This window comes from Eutrigla gurnardus, assembly GCF_963514095.1.
Source record: "Eutrigla gurnardus genome assembly, chromosome: 7".
Lineage (NCBI taxonomy): Eukaryota > Metazoa > Chordata > Actinopteri > Perciformes > Triglidae > Eutrigla > Eutrigla gurnardus.
The window spans coordinates 25,447,541-25,458,990 of NC_139921.1; the positions used below are offsets into that span (position 1 = coordinate 25,447,541).

At 43.2% G+C, this 11,450-nt stretch overlaps 2 protein-coding genes across 2 annotated transcripts; one reads left to right on the forward strand and one right to left on the reverse strand.

Moving 5' to 3' along the window:
• The first annotated feature begins 3,139 nt into the window (after positions 1-3,139).
• egln3 (egl-9 family hypoxia-inducible factor 3) lies at positions 3,140-9,363 on the forward strand. Its single transcript, XM_084013937.1, has 5 exons — positions 3,140-3,731; positions 6,517-6,636; positions 6,730-6,866; positions 8,076-8,149; positions 8,662-9,363. The coding sequence occupies exons 1-5, from the start codon at positions 3,372-3,374 to the stop codon at positions 8,688-8,690; spliced, it is 720 nt and encodes a 239-aa protein (XP_083870063.1). The 5' UTR covers positions 3,140-3,371; the 3' UTR covers positions 8,691-9,363.
• A 791-nt stretch (positions 9,364-10,154) lies between these two features.
• On the reverse strand, positions 10,155-11,314 carry hikeshi (heat shock protein nuclear import factor hikeshi). Its single transcript, XM_084013938.1, has 2 exons — positions 11,300-11,314; positions 10,155-11,206 (listed from the first exon to the last, which is right to left on the reverse strand). Exon 2 carries the CDS (start codon positions 10,845-10,847, stop codon positions 10,245-10,247), a length of 603 nt encoding a protein of 200 aa, XP_083870064.1. The 5' UTR covers positions 10,848-11,206; positions 11,300-11,314; the 3' UTR covers positions 10,155-10,244.
• Between the last annotated feature and the right edge of the window lie 136 nt (positions 11,315-11,450).

An 11,450-nucleotide genomic window follows, 5' to 3' on the forward strand; every position in this document is an offset into this window, starting at 1 on the left:
ATATAAAGTACAATGATGCATATTAATACAAAAAATACATACATACATAAAGAAAAAAGGAAATCTTAACGGCATGCATAATTTTGTGCAGCGATCGCCGGTGATCGACTCTGCGCATGCTCGAATCCTCCTCATCCGCGGTCGCATTGTGATGACGTGGCAAATCAGAAAGTGCAGAGCGGTCGCCTTTCCCCCTCGCTCCTCTCCTGTTAGCTTCTTCGGTCTCCGTCGGAGTGAGTCGCCGTCATGTTCCTGTTAAACACGCCGGATGTCGACGTGCATTCTACCGGGGAGAAGTTCGCCCTGCCTTCGGGTTCGTACTTTTAACTCGATTTCCGTTTGTCAGTTAGCAAACGTTCGTTAGCATTAGCAAGTCCGGGATCATCAGACTAACTTCCTGAACTTCCGCCGCCTGTACATCCTTATATACAGCGACTCTAAACCTATATGTCGCCCTGTGGTTTTATTTGTCACAGTAATGTGACCAGGGGGGACTCCGAGATGTTTCTGGAAATTCAAACGTCCCACTAAAATTCTGACCAATCACAAAACAGTTTGCAAGTGCGCGGCGTTTGGGGTGTTTCCGTTGGCGATCGTAGTCCGAACACATCGAAACCAGGTCCTAGTGCCCGCCGAACATCACGTCAGCATGATGCTCTAAATCTTCGACGGTTTCAGGCCAAGGACCCCCGAGGCCTATAGAGACCCGGTGGAGGGACCCCCAAGGCCTATAGAGACCCGGCGGAGGGACCCCCAAGACCAGAGACCCGGTGGAGGGACCCCCTATTAACTATCCTATACACTGTGTTGCTTATTAAACCAGCCAATAATAATGTGTAGTGCAGTCTACAGGTCCATGTATAACAGTACTTTGTAATGATGGATGGATACAATGCTAAGCCATTAAAATAATAATTATTGTTGACATTCATGTTTTAATTCTATTTTGGCATTTCTACATCACAATTAAACAAATGGGAAGATGTATATTTCCTTAATATAGGTTGTATTCACGTTAAGGTGGATTTTTGGACATATTTTACATAATTTTGGAAGTAAAAAAAGTTTGGGATCAAATGATTTCGGGGACCCCCTGCAGACCCCTTGGGGGTCCTGGACCCCCCCCCCTGTGGAAGATCTCTGCTCTGAATGCTGACTTTGGTTTGGGATTGGATGACCAGTGAATGTCTGTTGGTACATGCTGATTATTTAACGGTGACTTCAATCAAGCCGCTCTGCATTCCTCTCTGGAAACAGCAGATTATAATGAATCATTCTTTCCTCCTGTGTTTTGGCAGCAGACCAGAACGGAAAGAAAAGGAGGCGTCTGGTTACTGGTTAACCTCGGACGATGGAGCTCTGCTCACGTACGCACCGCTAGCTGCTGACTGGGGTTTGAACTGCTGTTACGTGAGGTACAAATACACACACGTTATACTAAGTATCCGCTGGTTTCTCTCATTAGACTCTCTGTGTGAAGTCGATCTAATAAAACAGTTGCAAAACATTTTTGGCGTATTATTCGGTAATATTTTGTGTTGCCAAACTGTTTCATGACTTTGTCCAACTAGCAGTCCAAACACGATTAAAATGTATTTACTATTATATTTTCACAGATGTGTTTCAAGATGTGAAAACTGTCAATAAAACATAAAAATGAATGGTCTTCCCTTTTTTAATTAAGCTTATTTGCAAACATGCAATCATTATTATTAATAATAAAATCAATTATTTTATTTGTTATTATAAATAATTGCATGTATTAATTTTAATAATAATCATCATCATCTCTCTGCTCGGATGGTCTGGGTCTGTTGCGCGCGTGGTCAATGTCACGTTCAGTGTTTACTTCCTCGCGGGCCGGAGAGAGAGGGAGCGCGAGGGCTACATGCTGCTTGCGGAGTCCTCAATGGCGGCGGGCACGCCCAGTGCGCGGGCACGAGCCTCCTCACGCGCCTCTATTTTACAGTTTTATCAGCGAAAGTATAGAACTCCGGAATGTTCTTAGTAAAAAGTTAACCTGTACAGTTTATGACGTATTTTTATTAAGTGTCACATTGTGTTATTATGGTCATATTCTGTAAACAATGTGTCTAATAAAAATATTTATAATTATAATAACAATAATAAATATAGGTCATAATGAAACCGGGGGAGGAGTCCTCTCTTTCATGAGCAACATCACATCCAGCACGTCTCACTTTTCTCTCTTTTTCATTCACTCCACTGTAAAGCTGCGTAAACCGGAAGTTTACAAGTAAGCCTTCAAAATAAATGCTTCACGCCCCAATGTTGCCTCTTAAGTTGGACAGTAAACCTTGTGAGAACCTGTTTTTTTTTAAATAAAATAACATTTCTGTTAATCATCAACTCATATTTAATTATTACAGTATTTAGTCAACTGCTATAAACGTCTATGTAAATAAAAAAACAAAAAATATCAGGGCTTATCAGAATCTGATTCAGCAAAATAAACTACAGCAAAACATCATCCATCCATCCATTTTCTACCGCTTATCCTGTATTCAGGGTCACGGGGGGGCTGGAGCCGATCCCAGCTGTCATTGGGCGAAGGCGGGGTACACCCTGGACAGGACGCCAGTCTATCACGGGGCCGACATGTAGAGACAAACAACCATTCACACTCACATTCACAGCTACGGGACATTTAGAGTCATCAATTTCCCTATCCCCATCCTGCATGTCTTTGGACTGTGGGAGGAAGCCGGAGAACCCGGAGAGAACCCACGCTTACACGGGGAGAACATGCAAACTCCACACAGAAGGAACCCGGGACCCTCTTGCTGTGAGGCGAGAGTGCTACCCACTACACCACCGTGCACAGCAAAAGTCAAGAAACTTAAATAGAAATGAGGGAAATTGACAAAACAAATGTTATTAAAATATACATTTTCTAAACGGAGCAGTCGGTTTTTGTGGGAGCTTTTAAAATTCCTTTTAAACTTATATTTCCCTCAACAATCCAAAAACCCACAGATGTATTTATATATTTACATTAATTCGTTATTTTTTCCTAAATGAAAGCAGCTCCTGATGTGTTAAAAATCGAAAGCTTTTATTTTTGAAGTGATAACCGGAAGTAGTGTGTGTTCATTCTTGGTGACGTGACAGAGTTGCAGCCTCAATAACAGCCCGGTTGTAACGCGCAGGACCAGGATTAGTAGAACCTGGTCTTCTGCGGGACTGTGGAGGTCCAGCTGTCCCTCAAACACCACCAACGTGTATAAGTACTTCTTACATACTTCACCCGTGTACTCGTCACGGAGAACCGCAGTAGTCCTGCTCCGTGAGAACTTTCGGAACCCCCGCAGCATCACTTTGTTTCGGGTTCTGCCGGATCCGTTTTCTAAATGCCGCTGATCGAGCACGTCTCGGACGCGGATCTGGAGCGCTTGGCTCTGGAGCGGGTCGTCCCGGCGCTGCTGGATCACGGCTTCTGCTACGTGGACGGGGTCCTCGGGGACCTGGTCGGGGCCGCGGCGCTGGACCAGGTGAAGGAGATGCACCGCGCCGGCGCGCTGCAGGACGGCCGGCTCGCCGGCTCCGTGCCGGGCGTCCACCGGAGGAGCATCCGCGGGGACAAGATCGCGTGGGTGGGCGGCGCGGAGCGCGGCTGCGAGGCGATCAGCTTCCTGCTCAACCTGATCGATAAGCTCATCGGCGTGTGCGCGAGACGCCTCGGCGGCAAGAAGATCCGGGAGAGGTCCAAGGTGAGCGCGAGCGGGTTCAGGTTCGGGACTAGGGGGGCGTTTATTGATCCGTAAAGTTTGAATTCATAACTTTTTATAATCGCAACAAGTTTGATTTTTAAACTAATTTAAGATCAACTTTCTCTGACGGATTAAATATCAGAGTGGGGAAATAAATAATAAACACCGATATCAAAGAGAAATATATATGAAATGTTTAATAATGTAGCTTTAAAAACGATGTAACTTTATAAGAAATATTAATACTATGTAACTTTATTAGAGATATTAATACTATGTAACTTTATTAGAGATACCGGTAGTAATACTATGTTACTTTATTAGAGATATTAATACTATGTTACTTTATTAGAGATATTAATACTATGTTACTTTATTAGAGATATTAAAACAATGTAGCTTTATTAGAAATATGAGATTTCTCTCCTGAAAAATGTATTTGTGCATAATATGCTCAGGTACTGCCTCATTTGCATATGTAAACATAATATTTCAGAACAGTTGTAAATACAAAAAAAATGTGTTTTAATGTCGGTTATCAAGTGGGGAAGTTTCAAGATGATATCTATTTAAGAAGTAAGAAAAAATCATGTAAATACTTTTTTTCTTATAAATTTGCATTAAAACATTTTTGTTTCATTATTAGAAATATTAAAATAATGTAGCTTTATTAGAAATATTGAAACTGTAGCGTTATTAGAAATATGAGATTTCTCTCCTGAAAAATGTATTTGTGCATATTTTGCGCAGGTACTGCCTCATTTGCATATGTAAACATAACATTTCAGAACAGTTGTAAATAAATAAAAAATGTTTTTTAATGTATGTAATCAAATGGAGAAGTTTCAAGGTGATATCTTTTATTTAATAAGTAATAAAAAGTCATGTAAATAATACTTTTTTTCTTATAAATTCCCTTTAGATATATACAAATGTAGATTTGGACATAAAAGGAAGGGCAGGAAATGGACTCGACGACTCTGGGGGGGGTACTTCAGTAAAGTTTAAATGCAGGACTTACAGTGGAGTATTTTCTACTGTGTGTCGTTAGTACTTTTACTGTAAAGAATCGGATATTACTTCCACAGTGAACGTTGTATACACACATCCGGTCCGTCTTCACGTGCAGGAGTGCACAGTGATCTCTTATCACAAGTATCTTATCAGATATAACTTCCTTAGAAAACAGCTCAACCCACAATAGGAAAACTCACACACACACACACACACACACACACACACGGCAACAATCAGGATAAGAAGTTATGTTTGTCTTTTTACAGAAAGAAAACAAACAAAACAGTTTATATATATAGTTGAAACAAAACATGAGTTTGTGATGTGGCCTTCAGGTGCGATCTGTGTTTTCCACGTTTTTCTTCACTTTTGGGACTAAAATCACAAACACACTTTTCTTTTTGTTGTGCTTGTGAAGAGTTTCCTGAGTCGTGCAGCAATAAGGAAAACTATCCTCTTTCCTGTTGTGTGTGTGCTGTCGTTTATGTGGTTGTTGACACTCAATATTCTTCATGCTCTTTTGTGCAAAACAGGAAAAGGAAACACGATTTACAAAGTTAATATTTACTAGAAAATATTGATTCATAAGAAATAATTTACAGCAGCAAAGAGATTAGAACAACAATAAAAATAAATAAATACAGCAAAGATTGAATAAATAAGTCACCATGCATATTTATATTGCATAGAATATTGTTGATTTATAAAAGTAAATATTTCAGCCTTAAACAAACAAGAAACGGAGATTCTGGAGGGATAATGTCAGGTAATCAATCAGTTTATGATTGTTGGACTTCAAACTCACAATATGAGTTTTGGTGTTAATATCCAGATTGTTGTTGTGATTTTTTGTTTAGTTTCCTGCTGTGTTGAGATTGCTGACGTAGATCGAGACCAAAACCTCACGCTCCACACGTACGCTCCTCATTAAACCTTCACAGGCTGGAACCCTGCCAAACCACTGCATGGCACCGCCCACAATCCCTCACTGCCCTCCCACAATCCCTCACTGCCCTCCCACAATCCCTCACTCCCCTCCCACAATCCCGTGTGTGTGTGTGTGTGTGTGTGTGTGTGTGGAACAGGATGTGAACGTTTTCAGATTGTATTTTTATGGAGCGTGCAGGCGTTTGCTTGTGTTTCACAATAAAAGGTTTTTCACAATAAGAGCGCTGAAGAGGTGGTTGCAGGTGGTGCAGCTGACGGAAGTTGAGTCTTAAACGCGTTGCTGGTTTGGTCTCTTCAACGAGCCTCCGCCAACATGAATTTCGGAATCCATTTGTGTCGTTTTTTTGTAGAATTTGTTCTAAAGTTAAGAAGTCTCATCCATTAAAACTCCCTTTCCGTTTCCATTATCCACAAACATATGAGACGGTTTCATCGTCAATAAAAATAAATAACTAAATATGAAAGAAAATCGATTGGCAGCGGCCCCAGTGAGTCGACCTGCGGTGACCCCTCTGATTCGGCATGTGTTTGTTTTTCCTGGAGGGAAATCCTCCGACACAGTTAACGTCTGACGAGCGTCTGCTGCTCGCACGCGTATCGGCTTCCACTTCCTGTTGGGGTCAGAAGGTCGCGGCGCTGCAGGGAGGAAGTCTCCCCAGGAGAGCGAGTGGGCTTGAGTTGTTGTTGTTGTCTAAGTACTGTTTTCCAGGTCCTGACCTGTCTGACAAGGAAATAGTCGGGGTTCGTACGGGTGCTGGAAAGCCTGGAAATGAGAGTTGTGACTGAATGTAAAGTTTTAAACATGTGTGTTTGTCTTCAGGCCATGGTGGCGTGTTACCCGGGAAACGGGGCGGGTTACGTCAAACACGTGGACAACCCGAACCGTGACGGACGCTGCATCACCTGCACCTACTACCTCAACAAGGACTGGAGGGCTGAGGTGAGTTCAGGGACCGAATTCACTGTCCGTCATCTTAAAAGGTGATCCCAGACGTGTTCACGTGTCGCTTGTGCTCTTTGTGTTGTCGACCAGGAGCACGGCGGCGTCCTCAGGATCTTTCCTGAGGGGAAATCCTACGCCGTCGACATCGAGCCGCTGTTCGACCGGCTGCTCTTCTTCTGGTCCGACCGCAGGAACCCGCACGAGGTGCAGCCCTCCTACGCCACCAGGTAACCAACCAACCAGTCAGTCAACCAACCAACCAGTCATACAACCAACCAACCAGTCATACAACCAACCAACCAGTCAGTCAACCAATCAGTCAACCAACCAACCAACCAGTCAACCAACCAACCAATCAGTCAACCAATCAGTCAACCAACCAACCAATCAGTCAACCAACCAACCAGTCAACCAACCAACCAATCAGTCAACCAATCAGTCAACCAACCAACCAGTCAACCAACCAACCAACCAATCAGTCAACCAACCAATCAGTCGGTCAACCAGTCAGCCAATCAGTCAACCAACCAACCAATCAGTCATACAACCAACCAACCAGTCAACCAACCAACCAATCAGTCAACCAACCAATCAGTCAACCAACCAACCAATCAGTCAACCAACCAACCAACCAGTCAACCAACCAACCAATCAGTCAACCAACCAACCAACCAATCAGTCAACCAACCAATCAGTCAACCAACCAACCAATCAGTCAACCAACCAACCAACCAACCAACCAGTCAACCAACCAACCAATCAGTCAACCAACCAACCAACAGGGTTGGTACGGGTGCAAACCTTAAAAGGTTTGAAAAGTGCTTGGAATTAGAATAAAGTGCTTGAAAGTGCTTGAAAATCAGCTAAATTAATTTAAAAAAAGTAATGTAAAAAGTGTTTGTTTTTTTAATGTATCTAGAAATCACACCAACTGTCGGGTAATTATATGCGAGTGTAAAAAGATCAATATTTCCCTCGTGAATGCAGCAGACTAACATTAGACTAAAACTAAAAGTAATTAATACGTTTTCTGATACTTTTGAAAGTAATCTAAATGTAATGTATATTTATATATGTATATAAATTAAGTAAGTACAGACCCTTACATTTGTTTTAGTGAGGAACAAAAACACAGGAATAAAGTGTTTATTCATTTACATGATTGTCAGTTTATTTTTCACTGAGGACATAAAACACACTGATCTTTGGCGCCATCCTCTGGTGTGACTATATAAGTACACGTCTCCTTGAATACAGTCTTTATAGTGAGACTAATAATTATGTAAATGTCTCCCCTCCATCAATGTAGACCAAGTGGTTTTAACACAAACTGTATTCAAAAGGGATATTTTCAGAGCATTTCATGAAAAACCACGAACACAGAGAGGAAATCCAGAAACTCTGACCTGAAAAGTAAAACCCCTCTCCTGTTTCAGGTACGCCATCACAGTCTGGTACTTCGACTCTGAGGAGAGAGCCGAGGCCAAGAGACGCTTCAGAGACATGACGGGTACGAATAATCATCGTCCTCTGGTCATACGATGACTTTTAATATAGATTATAAAAGGTTTATTCAGATATATAACATACTTTATCACATTTCTCTGGAAAACTTTTTTTTCATGACTTTTTTCGTTAAATTTTTCGATGTACTTTACGATGACTTTTAACTTTTTTCGACATTTTTTTTTTCATGACGTATTTCCAGCGTACTGTAATATGACTTTTGTATTATGTATATGTATATAATATTTAGACTTTTCACATTTCTCTGAAAAAACTTTTTTCCGTGACTTTTTTCGGCGTACTATACCAAGACTTTTTCGTGACTTTTTTCGACGTATATACTGTCTTTTTTCGTGAATTTTTTCCAACGTACTCTACTATGATTTTTTCCGACATACAATACTATCACCTTTTTCATTCCATTTTAATAGATTTGTATTCATACCGTGGCCTTATATGCATTCCATACACTCAATATTGACTCTAAATCCTTATTTCAACCTTCATGTGTTTCAGCTCGGCAGCAGAGCAGCAGCTCCAGCTGACTGCCGGGAAACGTCATCTCCTGATGGTTCAAATTCGGATCTGCAGAAGACTGCTGGATTCCTTCTGACTTGCACTAGTTTTCTGAATAAGCTGAAAGAAAAGGACAACTTCGGAGGAGTTAAAGAGGGTTTTAACTGTAAACCAAACCTGCATACCCTCAATTCTCCGGTTGGCCGTCCATTGTTAAAGGAACAGGCTGCCTGCGACTCCTGCTTTAACCCGAGGAATGGTTAGTTCCTGGACCTTGCACCTGCACTGGACTTTCCCTCCTTTACATGATGTTTGTGCAATACTCGAAGCACTGCGGACTGCACCTTTATATGCCTTCGCCTCACTTCAAACTGAAGAGAGATGACAGCCTGAGGTTTACAGACAAAGGCATTAGATTAATGATGCCTACGAACCTGTGTGATTAAAATAAAGTGTCACACTGTAACATGTTCTTCTTAAATCTATGGAATATGACAAACAAGACAAGTGTGTTACATTAGGTTGTTGTTTTTACCACTATATTAAAAATAGTGACACTGGACTGAAGACTCCAAATGTTTTGTATTTTCACTCTGACTCATGACTTTGCGATCTTATAATTTTGGAGGAACGCCACACTTTCTGCTCTGACTTTGTGTTGTTGAATCTTGAAGTGAATAAAACGTATATTTTCCACGGAGATGACAGTCTGTGTGTTAGGATGTAGTCTGTGATGACAGGACGTAGTCTGTGTGTTAGGACGTAGTCTGTGATGACAGGACGTAGTCTGTGATGACAGGACGTAGTCTGTGTGTTAGGATGTAGTCTGTGTGTTAGGATGTAGTCTGTGATGACAGGACGTAGTCTGTGTGTTAGGATGTAGTCTGTGTGTTAGGATGTAGTCTGTGACGTCAGGACGTAGTCTGTGTGTTAGGATGTAGTCTGTGATGACAGGACGTAGTCTGTGATGACAGGACGTAGTCTGTGTGTTAGGATGTAGTCTGTGTGTTAGGATGTAGTCTGTGATGACAGGACGTAGTCTGTGTGTTAGGATGTAGTCTGTGTGTTAGGATGTAGTCTGTGATGACAGGACGTAGTCTGTGTGTTAGGATGTAGTCTGTGTGTTAGGATGTAGTCTGTGATGAAAGGATGTAGTCCTCAGAGAGGACAGTAAGCTACGCCTACATTTAAAGTGGAATTATATATTTTCTTTAATCAGGAGAAACAAATAAATGTCCAGAAAGAAAATCTATGGTCAAGAATGATCCTCCAGTTATAGACTCTCTGTTTAAATATAATTATGGGAATATATTATACTCCATTTTGTATAATTACCATTTATCAACACAGGATGAGGAATTGTTATATACAAATGTGGACAGCTGCATTTCGTGGAAATTATTATGGAAAAAACAGAGAAATCTACATTTAGTTGAATAATCGGTTTTATGCATTTATGATTGTTTTAATAAAATAAGATGATGTGTTGTGGTTTGTGTAGAAATGAGAGGAGGCACGCTACTGGATGAAAGCGTTTATTGGAACCTGTAGGCACTGTGGAAACTAGTCTTTAGTCCAAAGTCTCAGCTCTTCCAGAAGTTCGGGTTCTGGGTCATCCTCCTCTGGAGGTTTTCATACCACTTGAGGATGCAGCTGGACGGGATGAACGTCTCCGAGGGGTTCGGCGTCATCTGCGCCTGCGACACGGCGAAGGACGAGGCGAAGTTGTACAGACTGTCCAGCATCTTCTGGGCGAACTGCCGGGAGGAGTCCACGGTGGACACGGTGGCGCTGGACACCGGGATCTGCTGGGCCAGCTGATCCAGAGCCTCCACCGACACTCCGACCTGAGCCACGGAGGGCGACAGCGAGGAGGAGGAGGCCATCATGCCGAAGGGGTGCGCCCCGCCCTCCCCGGCCTTCAGCCCGGAGATCTTAAAGATGGCACTGGGCTTGTCATTAGTGATGAAGCCGAGCAGCTGCCACACCGGGCCGCCGCTCGCCGGGTCCGGGAAGGATAAGTAGACGGCGCCACCCATCCCGGCAGGGAACGGCACCGTGCCTAGCATGAACACCACCACGTGGTTCACGTTCTCGTAGTCCGGTAGGTTGAACACGAACTTGTCCGAGGCGACCTGCACGGCGTCCGTCTGCACCAACCTGCCGGCGACCAAACAGCCGAACATCGCCGCGGACAGCTAGCCGTTAGCTCCGGTGTTAGCCAGCCCGCTGAACTGCTAGCCGTTGGCTCCGGTGTTAGCCCGCTGATAGCTAGCCGCTAGCTCCGATGTAAGCCCGCTGAACTGCTAGCCGCTAGCTCCGATGTAAACAAGCTGTTGTTTAGCCTGCTGGCTAGCTTCAACGTAGCTGTTAGAACCACCGAAGAAGTCAGCGGGACTTGTGTAGGCGGGTTAAAGTCGTAGGCGCGCGACTCCCGCCGCCGATGACTTAATTCATGGAGGCGGCGGTAATGGCCCCCGATAGAAACGTCTCGTACAGTCTATTATGGTTCCCACTCAATCTGCTGCTGCTCGAATGTCTTCTTCTTCTTCTTCTTTAGTTAGGCAGACTAGACGCAGCTTTGGCGTATTGCTGCCCCTACAGTGTTCGAATGTCGACCGCACCTCCTGGTTGTTACCCGGGATATTAGGCCCCTTTACTTGGGCTGACAGGCAGTACTCTATTGGTTTGAGGGGTTGGGACGTATAATGGGCGGTGTGCCTGGGAGTCCGATTGGGGGCAAAGTTAGGCGTAATGCGTTTGTTGTTGACGTTCGATGATTCGTTATC